This window comes from Poecilia reticulata, chromosome 2 (genome assembly GCF_904066995.2).
Source record: "Poecilia reticulata chromosome 2, P_reticulata-male-v2, whole genome shotgun sequence".
In the NCBI taxonomy this organism is placed as follows: Eukaryota; Metazoa; Chordata; class Actinopteri; order Cyprinodontiformes; family Poeciliidae; genus Poecilia; species Poecilia reticulata.
In genome coordinates, this window is record NC_088831.1 from 34046300 (window position 1) to 34060458 (window position 14159).

General features: G+C 36.7%; 1 protein-coding gene across 3 annotated transcripts; it reads right to left on the reverse strand.

Moving 5' to 3' along the window:
* Nucleotides 1-950: 950 nt before the first annotated feature.
* On the reverse strand, nt 951-10942 carry arsh (arylsulfatase H). 3 transcript variants are annotated; one of them, XM_008403908.3, is made up of 11 exons: nt 10849-10942; nt 10218-10373; nt 9395-9516; nt 9153-9275; nt 7955-8157; nt 7093-7313; nt 4622-4758; nt 4262-4399; nt 4019-4178; nt 3650-3771; nt 951-1987 (listed from the first exon to the last, which is right to left on the reverse strand). In XM_008403908.3, exons 2-11 carry the CDS (start codon nt 10364-10366, stop codon nt 1593-1595), a joined length of 1770 nt encoding a protein of 589 aa, XP_008402130.1. In that variant the 5' UTR covers nt 10367-10373; nt 10849-10942; the 3' UTR covers nt 951-1592. The 3 variants fall into 3 exon arrangements, with proteins under 3 accessions (XP_008402130.1, XP_008402128.1, XP_008402129.1); XM_008403906.3 differs by having other exon boundaries at nt 7955-8187; XM_008403907.3 differs by lacking the exon at nt 10849-10942 and adding an exon at nt 10752-10776 and having other exon boundaries at nt 7955-8187.
* Between the last annotated feature and the right edge of the window lie 3217 nt (nt 10943-14159).

Below are 14159 nucleotides of genomic sequence, written 5' to 3' on the forward strand. Positions count from 1 at the left end.
TGAGTAGAGCATTTATGGGAAGAGTTGATAGCTGTTCTTATTCAGCCTGGTTTATGCTTGACAGCTTCAGCAGAGGAAAAAAAAATAAAGAGTTGTCTTCGCTTGAGAAATTTTAGGGTTAGATAAATCTAGGTAATAAACACAAGAGTACATTGCACTGTTATTTATTTATTCTTTTATAAATTTGCAAACAAGTACAAGATGCAGTTTTTATTTCATGAGCATTAAAAATATTCTGTACAATGAAGATGAGCCTGACTTGCAACAAAATGTGGGAAAATATCAGGTGAGGTAATTTTATTTATGTAGCACCTTTTCAGCAACAATGTTGTTCAAAGTGCTTTACATGAATTAGAGGAAATACAAACAAACAGAAAAAACAGAAGAAAAGAAACAACAAAAGTACTTCACAATTATGAACTATTAGGAGTTTCTCTGAATCTGTTTGTTGTAACTGCCGTACTATTTTTGATTCCTGTTCTGGATGGATTGAAGTATATAAACTAAGTCAGTGGTCCCCAAGCTACGGCCCGCGGGCCGGATCCGGCCCGCCGCCACATTTGGTCTGGCCCCCTGAACAATACCAGAGCATTCAGATTTTTTTTTCATATATTGTATTTTCCGGTTTATATGTGGATTTTTCTTCAACCACCAGGGGGCTCTTTAGCAGGAAGTGTGTCCTGTAAACTGTGGGTGTTTTGTTTTGCATGGCGCATTGCTGCCATCTGTTGGACTTTTAGGGAACTGCTTGACTTTTATGTTCAGTACGGTTGTTTGCTAGCGGTAGAGCAGATGAACACACGTTTGTTATGAACGCCGCATTCCAGGTTTCCCTCAATGAAATATATACTAGTCAGTCCCAGTGACCGTTTCACTAACGGTTTTTGCCCCTGTGCTTTCTGGGTAAAAATGAATCGAGAAGCCCCCCCCCCCCTCCCCCCTCCCCCCGCTCCCCCCCTCAACAATTTCCGGCAGCGCAGGTGATAAACATGTAACACTTTTTCTGTTACAAACTGACTCCGGCCCCCCACCAGAGAAGGGAAAAGTTATGTGGCCCTCACAGGAAAAAGTTTGGGGACCCCTGAACTAAATGTTCCTGTTCTGGGTTGCTGGATAAGAATAAGTACTCCACAAAATGCAAACTAAAAGGAGTTTCTCTGGATAAACCAAATGATGTACACAGTATAAAAACTGTCTGTTCAGCACATTACTTTAAATTGCTTCGTTCATATCAACGCAGTTTGAGTTATTCTGGTTACATTTTGTTTCACATTTAAATTACTCTCTTTTTAAGTTATATTATTCTCTTTCTTAATTTATCTTACTGAAAGAAACATAGTGATTGTCACATTATTTCTAAAACAAATTGATAGGGATGGCAACATGGAACAAGGTTTCAAATAAAAAAGCTTCCATACAGAATGATTGCACATCCTGAAATGCTCAAATTCCAAATACATGGTTCACTTCTGTCAAATGACGATAAAAAAAAACAATTAAAAAATTTAACTAATATGTAAATTAGTAAATTTACATATTAGTAAAAGCAGTAAACCTGCAGAGGAAGAACTTCACTAATCTGAATCCTATTTTTAAATGTTTTTGTCTTCCTTGCACCCACAAAAAGGGAAGGTCCCACAGCACGGCTGCAGCCAGGGTCTCCACAAAATCTTTTCCCAGCTCATTTGGTTTTGAATTGTGTTGGGCTGAACTTGAGAGTCATCAGATCCCTCTTTACTTGGAAAGGTCCTCTTATGTTTCTCTACGGCTTTGGCAATCTGCTGGAGGATTTCAGCGTATCGAGGCTCAGTCTCAGGGGTAAGTTGTCGAGACTCCGAGGGGTCGTGGAAAAGGTCGTACAGCAGCGGTGGGTTATGGTGGGTCACATGTTGGCCATGACACAGGCAAACCTTAGTGTCATAGCACCCCCCAGCGCCCGGCGGAAAGAAATTTGGCGTGAAAAAATGCACCTTGAAGATGGAGTTGCCTAACAGAGACACACAACAAAAGCCAGAAACACTTAGTGATTTCTTCACCATCCGCATGTTTGCATAATGTTTTGCCGAGAACGTCAGACATCACCAGTGGAAACAAGCCTGCCCAATGTTTTGTTTTATGTCATTGCTTTTATTTGGGAACATCTATAAAAAAAAATGTGGCACTAAAACCAGGAAGCAGGAAAGAGAAAAAACTTGACAAGTGGAAACGTGTTGTAACAGGCAGTTTGGGCACTGACAATGTTGAAAACAAATCGCTAGTAAATGTTTGCAGCAGTTCACCAAAAGAACCAGAGAGCCCAGTCTGACAACAAAACCCAATTCAAATCTTAAAAAAAAGAAAAGAAAAGAAAAGAAAGAAAACTTGGTTGGAGATGAATTTCTGTTGCTAGAGAATCAAAACGTAATATTGCACTCACAATGACAGAAGAGTCTGATGTCAAGCAGCAATACATTATTGGCATTATTTGAGATAGACTTGAACATATTAGTGCAAAATCAATAAGTGGAAAGAAAATAAGTTCATATTTTTAACAAATATTTTTTTTTTAAAATGTGCCATTCATGTGTATGCAGCACCTTTTACATTTATACCCCTAAATAAATTGAGTTCAGCAAACGACCTTTGGAACATCACCAAATGGTAACTCACAGTCCATATTCATTTGTAATTTAATCTCAAGAGAAAAAGAACAAAAGCTTATTAGGGAACAACACAAACAGCATAATGATGATCAACAAACAGACCCGACAAATCAGGGAGAAAGTGGTGGGGAAGTTTAAAGCTGGGTTGGTGTTTGGATGTAGTCAAGAGAAGAAGACTCATTCTTAGATGTTTTCTGCTTCAGCAAGATATCTCAAACCAGGTGAGACAAAGAAAAGAGAAATGCAAATCTACCTACATGTGGGATCTATTTTCTTTCACATGTTGTGTATCGGGGCTGCATGAAAGTAAGAGAGAACAAAACTTTCAGCAGAAAACAGGAAGGCTGAATGGAGTTCAGCAAAGTTGTTCTGGTTTATCCGAACAACTTTTTCCTGTTACATAACAACTTCTGCCTTTTATGTAACAGAAAATGAATGAATGGAACCTTTTAGGAAAGCTCAGATTCTCAATGGAGTATACTGGGACACTTCTCTTATTTATAATGGTCACTATAATAATTGCATGCACAAGACATGTCATCTTGTATTTTTTCTGTTTTCAAATAATAGTAAAGCTCTCTTTTAGATTCAGTTTTCTCACACAGGTGATGTTACCACTGTTCCAGCTGTAGATCATTAATGAAGACACAGGGCAGAAAAGAATGTTTTTACTTAGATGTTGTTATAACTCCCATTACTGCTGTACAAAAAAAATGTATTGACAGGGAGAAACCTTACTGGAGAGTAGAATTTAACTACAAAAGACAGACATATACGTCTCTACGTACCATTTAACATAACATTATCATATATTATGTTCAATATGTGAGTTATGTGAGTGTGTTTTTTTCTGTCATTCTTTAGTGAAAAGCCACATGTCACAAAACAGTCATGATAAGATCTGTTTCAATTCTGTCTCATGGAAATATTTCATGCCTCATTAAATCTGAAAATATACATCTGCTGAATGGCTGAGCACATTTCTGTTTCTGCGTGTGTGAACTTACTATCAGGTGGGTGCCACCGCACCGCATTCAGGTACACACCGCAGTAGTGGAACATGAACTCATGCTCTGATCGTGCAGCTTTCCCCTCCAGTAGTGGCATGAGGTTAAAGCCATCTAAATGTCTGAGAAAGAGAAGAGAGGACTGTGAGGAATGCATGAGGAACAACACAGATTAGATGTATGTGAAGATTCTGTGACAAAAATCTTGATAACCTCCCTTGTAAAGTGTGTGCACCTGTGTTTTACGGTAAAGGAATTAAAGTGAGATTTAGTTCACATCCAGACATTTTCTCTTTTTTGTTTGTTGTTTTGGCTAGGTGAGCTGTTGAAGATTACAAAAGTGTCATATTATAAAGTATTGGTCTGTACCTATCTGGCTGGGTGTCCTTGGCTAAGTATTTCAAGGTGGGGTAGAGATCCATGAGGCTTGTAGGCTCATCAACTACTCTTCCTGCTGCCAGTCTGCCAGGCCAGCGAAAAATACCAGGCACCCTGATCCCCCCTTCCCAACCCCCCATCGCCTTCCCACCTGGAGATGAGACAAAAAGACAGAAATTACATAAATATTTGTGGGAGTGCCATCGATCAAAATCACCCTGACGTATGACTGACCTTTATATATACTGTTCCAGCCTCCTTTCTGACCGATAAGAGAATCAGAATCTTCTAAATGCCCACCATGGTCCGAAGTAAAATGCATGAAGGTATTGTTGGCCAGGCCGAGTGAATCCACCGTTTCCGTTATTTTACCTGAAAAACAGTGTAGGTTGGTGAGATGCAATGATCTGAGATAACACAGTAAAAGGTCACTCATTCTTTCCGTTTTCCACTCTTTAAAACTTTAAGTTTATTGAAATCATATGCTTTTAGTCAGTTATGAACTCTTGCAGTAAAACAAAAAATTCCTGCCTTCTGAGGTCTAACACAAGATCTGCACTTATTAACATATTAGGTTTACGCCTTTTGACTTACCAATGATCCAGTCCACTTCTTCTAGGTTGTCGCCATAGCGACCGTGACGGCTCTTTCCAGCAAAGGCAGGCGTTGTGAATAGAGGCGTGTGGATGTGAGCCAAAGAGAAGAAGAGGAGGAACGGACGATCAGCATTCCTAAAGAGGAAGTGAGCCAGAGATGTTCTCAGGCATAACATATCTTTAACCATTACTCATGCTGTTGACATGTCACAAATTATCTGTGTCTTTTTCTAAGTCAGCCGTAAACATCAATAAACTAATGCCAATAACAGGTGCTGCTTGCAGAGTCTCCCTCCTGTTCTTCAATGTTCAATTTCTTTTGAGGCCCAGCCCTTATTTACCTTAACTGATGTTGTAACAAACAATTTAGATGGACATACATGATAATGTGGACAAGACTAGCAAAATAACAAGTTCCCACTATGCCAAATTCTCAAGTGAACTAAAATAATTTACTAACTGGGGTGATGACTTCCTGTTGCTTCATTCCAGCAATCTATTTCCAAAGTTTCCACCAGAAAACTTGCTAAGCCCGGTGGTTGGGCTCTAGGGCAGCCATTCATCCAGCAGCCCGTCGTGTTTTTGAGTTAAAACATGTTGACAGGAAATTTGAAAATATCACTTGATAAATATGTGTAATTGAAAGAATGTAAGATTAATACCTCAACACAAACTACAAAACATTAAAAAATGCAAACATTTTAAAAAGACTTTAAAAAATAAGCAATGCTTAGCCTGGTGGGGGCACAAGTAAAGTCTGGTGGCTCACCAGGCTTAATATAACGCACTGAGAGAAACCCTGTGTTTCACAAAAAACACAAAGCAAATAAAGCTTAACAACAATCCTCACATTCAGTTTATAAATATTAAATAATAAAGGATTTCTAAGCGTAGGTTGCACGCTAAGATAATATCCGTAACAAGTGAGGTTAATCTAGAGTAGCTTTTTGGTGTGACAACCACTGAGCTACACTTAATCCTGGAAAACAATTGGTATTCTATTATGTTTTACTAAATTTGGTGTAATTTAAATCCATAAAAAAATATTGCAAGCTGATAAGAGTTTTAAACCATATTGTTTTCTTGTGCAACAATAGGTCTAAGTACACAAGAGAGTGTACTAAAAACACTCTTGGATTTGCAAAATACTGACAATACATGTCTGTACTCAGATAGGTTTATCTGAGTACATTCACTGATTCATGGAAATAAACTCATGTTATAAAATAATCACCAGTGCATAGGTAAAAATATAATTTCCTTTTTTTTAAATGTTATTTTCAGATTGATCAGCATGTTTAAAAATTCTTGACTTAGTAATAGACAATTTTCTGTTTCTATGGGGTGTAAATATGAAGAGGTTGAATTTGCTTGGGCACTCTTCAAAATAAGAAATGCAAGAGACAGATTTATGTTAATGTTCATAAATTAATATAAAAGAAAATACTGACTGGCCTAAAAGTGTTTATTTCTACAGTCAAAGTAATAATTAAAAAGCAACTGAAATGGTAAAAAAAAAAAAACAACAAGCTGTTAGTTGATCTCAAAGGGTAGCATCATATACTTTCCAGGGACATAGTGCCATTTTATAGCACAATCAAGTAACTATTTTCTTCAGTTGTTTATGCCCTGAAATGTTATGCTCCTCCATTATGTCATTTACAAATATTCTCAGCAGCATTGAACTGAGAAGTATTTTGTATGGCAAACTCAGCATACCTACTAATGAATGCTGTTGCTAGTCTGGTGGAGCTGAGTGGAGACAGCACAGGGGAGGGGTGTACTGTGAGACAGGAACCCTGCTGGCGACTGCAGCTTTAAGGAAGAGTTTTTGGGTAAATAGGTTGTGGTTGGCCTAAGCAAGCGTTTAGGCACACCCAAATAGCTGACATGGGAGGTTAAGGGATTTGTCAAACATGAATGGATAATCAAAGCGACACTCCATGAATGTTTTTGATGAATGAATAACATTAAAACATTTAATGAAGTTCAAATAACGTTGGTCTTACATAAAACCCTTCTAGCCCTATTGTTGAGTGCTACATATTCTACTAATATATCAACTAGGAACGTTTTTTTGCTGATCAATGAATGAATATGGAACTACTTTTATCAGTTTTGTTTGTTTTAGTTTAAATTATTCCTTTATTTTGACCATTTTGTCATTTTATTTGGATTACTTGTTAATTTGAGCTCTCTCTACCGAAACTATAGGAGTTTTGGAGAATTCCTTTGGTTTATTTGAGGCTTTTTACTTTAGGTTGTTCTAAAATACACACATATTTTAAAAGTATCAAATTTACAAACACATAATCAATGGCAGATATAGGAGGTATATATCTAGTATACATTTTTGCTAACTAAATGTTCAATTAAAGACAAAATTGGTGTATCTGTGAGTTTTGAGACTTTCTAAGGGGAAAAAAGGACAGAGCCGCTCATTATTTTGCACCGAAATGCTTACCTTACCTCTTTATGAAATTTTGTGCTTCTGCCAGCAGTCTCTGGGGCAGCGTCTCCACTGTCATGGGCTGTTCTATCACATCTTGGTTCCTCATAATGATGCAGTTCCAGGTTCGAAGAAGCCCAAAGGGGACATACCACATAGCTGCTGCTACTATACTGACAAAGAAAAGTAGCACCAGTAGCCAAAGGCTAACTTCAAGAAGCCCACATAGATGGACACACACCTGAAAAGACATATGGATCGAACACACACAAATGTATTGACTCTTTTACATGCAGTTTTTATGTTACAGTTTGATTTTGGTATATTGAGACATACTGACGCATGTCATGTTACACGGTTGTCACTTTGAGATTCATGCCATTAGATATTAATAGTTTAAATGTTCTTACTAAACCTGTTTTCTTTCTTGAACTATCACTAGAAAATACTCTACTTGGCTGTCACTCTTAAAGGCTTCTATGAATTTCTTTTCATTTACAATTTTTGCTTCAAGTGCTGATTCCTTTGCTCTACCTGTGGAACAGCTGGTTTCTATTTGTCCCACAGGCAACTTTCCTTGCCAGTTCTTCTGAATTTCAGCTTCAGCATTGGGTTTTTCCTTAATGTGAGTCTCTGACTCATGCAACAGAGTTTCACAACCGAAGTTTCTGTTTTCAATTTGCTCCTCAAACCCTTTGGCACTTGTCTGCATGATTACACGAGTTGCTAAGCTTTTGACTTAACACAACTGTTTATTTTTTTATTTTTTTTGAATGTGTTCTTTTTCATCCAGCAAAAACAAAACAAAACAAAAAAAACACATGTCTGTTTTTTATAAATGTAGAGAAAGAAAAAATAAAACCAAGACAAAGTCACACCCACCATTGTAAGAAGTCCCAGTCCAAGCAGTAGGGTTAGATGTTGGAGTGCAAGTTGAAGATCCACTAGCACATCGCTGCCCTCCCCGGGAACGCAGTCGTTAAAAAGGGTGAACGGCAGGCCGTAGAAATAGCTGAAACCATGCTGGTTTGGGTGATGACAGTGATCACCTCTGAATTCACAGTTCACACCCTGGTGCCATTTACCTGCAGGAGCACAAGATTGAAAGCAGAACTCTGTTGTAAAGACAAAAACGAGCAAAGAGGCCACATCACTACATAAATCTTCAGACCTTTCATCATGCATAAATTGATCTGGTTCTATTGAAAAATTCAGCAGATCCTAATACGTTCTTTAAAATGTCTTTCCTTATGTGTCATCACACATGAGCATAAGACTGAATGACAAAGAAACAATTCTAAAAGGCCGCTGCTATTTGCTCTATGAAGACTGGAGAGAAAAAATACTGTCTACTGGTGGCTTGATGCAGGAAATGCAAGAATTATGGGAAACTTCAGCACCTGCTTCACGGGGGGTTCATTAAAAGTGACAAAATAAATTAAATCTGTGATGAAGATCTGTGAGGGTGTGGATTTTAGAACTTGTAGATTCTTTTAAATAGTCTGGGCTTGTGTTATTGAGCACAGACGTATAAACACAGTTTGTATATTTTTTAAACTATCCTACTCAATTTCGTGAAACTTGAGTGTGCTATTTTTAACAAATGTACAGTATTTTTGCTTTTGTTGTAAATGTTCCCTTATTTTTATAATATTTTATCTTTGTCTGAATTTGCAAGTTTCCATATTTCACTGATGGGAAATATCAGTGAAATATGATATTTCACTGATATTATCCCTCCTTCTTATCTAGGAAGGATAAGAAAGGATTCTATTCTATTCTATAAAACAAAACTCTCCATATCTTAATTTTTACCTCTGTTAAGTACAAGTTTGAGCTTATACAATAGCAAGTTCAAATTGCTCTCATTTGCTTCACTTGCAAATGAGAGGCTTTGAATCGCCATGAATTTCGTGCAGGCTTCTTTGTGAATCTGACCAACATATAAAGAGAATAGCAGAAGCGAAATTGCTACAAAGGATGGAGGTAATGTCACTGATTTATGAATTGTCAATTCAATTTTTAATAAAAGTATGTTGGAAGAGTTCTGAGTCAGACAGCAAACCCGATCGCTTCTTACCAACTAGGCCGGTGGTGTATCCCTGTTGCTGCAGCCTCTTAGCAAAGGTAGTCTCATTAGGTGGAAGTCCCCCTGAACCTCCGAGAAACAACAGTACCTGGACACGGCCTGGGCTGGCCATCCCTGGTCAACACGTATGAACGCAAAAACAAATTAAATAAAAACTGATGGAACCTTGCATGTGGTAGATTTAACTATACATTATCATGTAAATGTTTGGCCCTAAGCAGGGGATCATTTACCTGAGCGAAGAGGATAACGGCCCGTCATCAGAGCGGCCCGGCTTGGAGTGCAGAGAGGAGCTGCTGCGATGTACTGGGTCAGTTTTACTCCCTCTGAAGCCAGTCTGTCTATGTTGGGAGTTCTACAGGAACAGTAAAAAATAAAAATAAAGAGTAATATAAAACATAGTATAACACAAATATTATTTTGGATTGTTTTAGAAAACTTGGTACTAAGACCAGATCTAATTACACACAGCTAATCCAGCTGTGTGTAATGTGTGCAGCCTTGGTAATTTGTTATTTTTCTGAAGGAGCATACTTTTGAACTGAAAAATGTTAATGCAGAAGATTTTTTTCTCCATTTGTTATCATCCTACTCATTGTGAAAGATGACAGTATAAACTTGCCTCTTCATCTATCCTTGTTTATTACAGTTCCAGGTTTTCCAGATATTTTACTTGTACAGTCATTTCCTGATTTAGGAAGCTCAGTGAACTCTTACCTAAGTCTATTTTTTTTCCTCTCTGTCCCATTTTGAAGAATAGCTCTGTCACAGTTTTAGTTGTTTAAAACATTTCCTGTAAATATGGGCAAGTTTAGATGAAAATCTGTTTTATCTAAATTATATTTTTTTCTTGGCTTTCCAATTTTGAAAAGCAACTACATCATAGATACTCTGATCAACTTAAATATGTATGTTAGATTAAAATAAAAACAGCTTCATAAGTAGCTACACTTACTTGTGATGTTCTCATCATTAATACATTTCATTTTTCTAACATTTTTCAATTTCACAGATCTTTACTAAGGACATCAAAAATATGGATTGTGTTTGGTTTACCTGATGGTATCATTGCCATAGCAACCTATGTCCCCAATCCCGAGGTCATCCACCATCATGAGGACAAAGTTGGGCTTCTTGTCTTCCACCTCCCCTTTGACATCACTTCCTGATGCCAGGAGCAGGGAAAGAAGAAGAGGTGCCAACATGGCAGACCTGAGCAGAAGACAGTCATATATTACTCCTATTTCTTTTTTTTCTTTTTTTTTCTCCAAAAGTTACGTCGCGTTAGTTTGATTGACATGAACTTTTACATTTTGCAAGAAAAGTTTTATTTTATTTTTATGTTGTCAACACACATTGCATTAACTAACTGCATAGCCATTCTGCAAGTGATTTTGTTTTGCCCCTAAAGTGCAAATTATTACGGAGATCTTTTAAAGACTGCATGTTATTTCGTAATCCCAACACATGAAGTGAATCTGAACACTTCTTATGTAAGGAAGGAGCGCCCAGATCCAGACACACTGTTATAAAACACCATTTGACGTGTGAACTCTGGCAGGGTCCGCACGGCTCTTCGAGCAAATGTACCGCAATTAAATGCATCGACGTGAGTGAATAAAACTGAATGTCTCCTGGTTAACTGCGGCGTTAAAATGTATTTAAACTCCTCGCAATTTAAACTCACCTCAATAAACCTACTCTACGCTCAAAGCTGTTCCTGCTTTACTCAGGTCCCTCCTCCGGGAGTTTACAGTAATAAATGTCACTAACGCGCAACACCTTTCTGGCTCCCGTAAAACATGTAGCTCATGCGCCACGACGATACACACTCATGCACTGCGTCCAGGTGTCGTCAGAGTTTTAAAATACAACAAATAAAAGGTTAAAACAATGAAAAGATTATATAAATTTAAAGGTGGTTTTCACCTTTAAATTTGGGCAAGTTTAGATGAAAATCTAAATAGACAAAATAATAATCAGAGCCTACGAAAATTAGGTAAGTACTAGTTTTGAGGAATATTAGCATTATTATATTAGGAGATGTGCAGTATTTTCATTCGACAAAAAAAGTTTGTTCTTGATATGAAATAATGAGACCTTTTTTTGCTGAAATTAGATGCAGCAATCAAACTCTTCTTACAATTGGTGACTGTATTTCCACTGATTATTTATCTCTGGTTGAAAAATGTTTTTTTTTAGTTACAATGCTTCCTTGTCATCACTTGAATCGTCATTAAAACATTACATAACTCTCTATCTTTATAGATCAATGTAAACCTGAATTTAAATGATGTGCCCCTCAGTAATTAGAATATTACTGAAAAGTTACATTTATTTCAGTTATTCAATAAAAAGTATATTCTTTAAAAAAATTTGACAAAGAGTGATTTTTAGTATCAGTTTCAGGTAATTTTAATAATTATGGCCTAAAGGTTAAAAAAAAGACAATTAAAATATTATAAAAGATTAATAAAATATAATTTAAATCATAGAAATGTTTTATTTTGGGCTTCACAATCAGCTGTCACCGATGTGTAATCTTATACATATAAGAAGCTGACTGTTCACAGCGTACCAAATCCATTCATATCAGAAGAAAGTAAAGTGGAAGGAAAAAGGGTGTTCAAAAATGAAGCAGAGGTAGCATAGCATAATCAGGATCTTGCAGTACTGCCAAGAGGAATATGTACGATGCCAAACCTAATAAACCAGACAAAAAGCCACTAACAAAACCACCTGGCCTTTATTAGCAACTCACAGTTTGATAACTTCCATGTCAAGCTGTCTAACAAGTTTAACTGCCTGATTGTCAAACCTTTTCTTAATACTTTGAAGACAGAGAACACCAAACTGTTTCTGAGAGATTCAAACATAAGAGAAATGCCTTGTCAACAGTATTGCAACATATGATCCATTCTCTGACACAAAGACAGAAAATATGAATTACCACTGCTACTATATGATCATTGTAAGAGAGATTTATCTGTATTTATATGAGTCAGTTTATTTAACAGACATAGACAACCAAGCCCTTCTTCTCTAATTTGGTATGAGTCATGTGAGAGAAAATTCAGCCTCAATTTTTTGTAATCAAAGAAAATGTATTAGTCATCACCAGGTTTCTGCTCGCACTGCTTGTACTTGGTTAGAAAGAATGGTTTTGTGTGGGTGCAGCAGCTTCAGGGTACGAAATAAATATGTGCACATGTAAAGGCATCAACAGTGCTTGTGTTGTGCAAGCTGAACCTCAAGCAGGTTCCCACACTTCGATTCTAAGGCTCTAATCAGGTGAATCTTTATAGGCCTGTCACTATAAATCATTCACAGAATCTGCACTTGTTATGTGTGACTTTCCATCTAGAAAATACTTGACATTCCAACTCTTTTATTTAGATCTCTTCGTGGTTCAGTTTTTTTTTTTCCTCTTGAGTTCTATAAACTTTTTGACATCTCAAAGGCACTGTAAAAGTCGAAAAACAAGAAGAAACACTCATTCACAAGTAGAAACTTTGCATCAATAAATCTTTCCTCAAGAGTTTGTGCGCAGGATTATATTGGCTTTGCAAAGCCTTAGTCATAAAGCGTTTGTATGCTCGGATCAATTTTTACCATTATTGTCCTTGGGGTGCATTGCCTTAGCAACATTACGATAGGTTTCCCAGAAGGTCCACATTGTCGGGCTATAATTTTCTAATCAAAAGTCCCATTGAGACCTATAAAAATGAAATAACAATTAAGTTAAGGGACATCCAACAGCTGACGGACAGTTCAAGGGTTTGTCCTTAACAACCCATAGTAAAATAATCTTGTCTTTAAAATTAGCTTCTTTAACCATGTTTAGAGTCTGCAGTCTCAGATGGAGCTTTCCAGTTCTCTCTAACTTTTCTGAGCATTGCATGCTCTGAAAATTATGTTGAATTTGGCAAAACAGCCACTCCTCGGAAGATTAGTTGTCTTAAATGTTTTCCATTTCTGAATAATTTTTCTGACTTTAGAATGATGGACTTTAAAATGTTTCTAAACAGTCTCAAACCCCTTTTCAGATGGGCAATGAGTGATTTCTTTCCTTCCTAGCATTCTGCTAGCTTGCTTCAAATCAGTAAATTGTTTTTACAGAGGTTGACAAACTTTTCCTCTGAAATCTTGCTGGATCAGTAAGGTACTTGGCTTTTCCATTTTTGCTTCATCTTTGTAATAAATGACACTGTGTATTTTGAATTGGCGTTGCATAATTTGACTATTGTAAGAGAGATTTATCTGTATTTATGAGTCAGTTTATTCACAGACATACACAGCCGAACCCTTCATCGTTAATTCATTATGAGTCATATGAGGGAAGATTCAGCCTTAATTATTTGTAATCAAAGCAGATCTATTGAGGTTTGATTAAAATAGTTTTAGAACCTGATAGAGGTCATTGTTATTATGAGCAGGTGCATAGAGTGGTGTGAGGCTCACAGTTACAAACTGTTTTGTTTTTTTTGTAGTCAAATGTCACAACGCCTCAATATTATCGAATTTAGCATTTTCTCACTTTTTGACACATTTAAATGTTTCAGATCACCAAAAGCAATTTTATATCAGACACTGATAACCTGAGCAAATAAAACATGCAGTTGATAAGTTATTCAAATTACTTAGCTAAAATAAAATCAGTAGTATTATATAATGGAACTATAAAATCCTAGAAAGGAAAGGAGTATGTTCTTATATCCATTACAGCACTCATGTATATCCAGTTAGTGACTGTTTTTTTTTTCGTTTTTCTTTTTTGACAGCTTAACAAAATTTCTTCAAGTTCATTTTCTAATGTATATGGGATGCAAATCAGGTCCTTTGTAATTTGTAACTTTTTTATCTTTAACCTTTTTTCAGGGACAAATTTTAAGCGTAGAGATTAACTCAAATGACGTTTTATGGATAGGTTTGGATTACTCCTTTATACTTCCTTTATTGGTGCAACAGGTCAAAAGTCTAGAGGTGATTCAGAGGGCT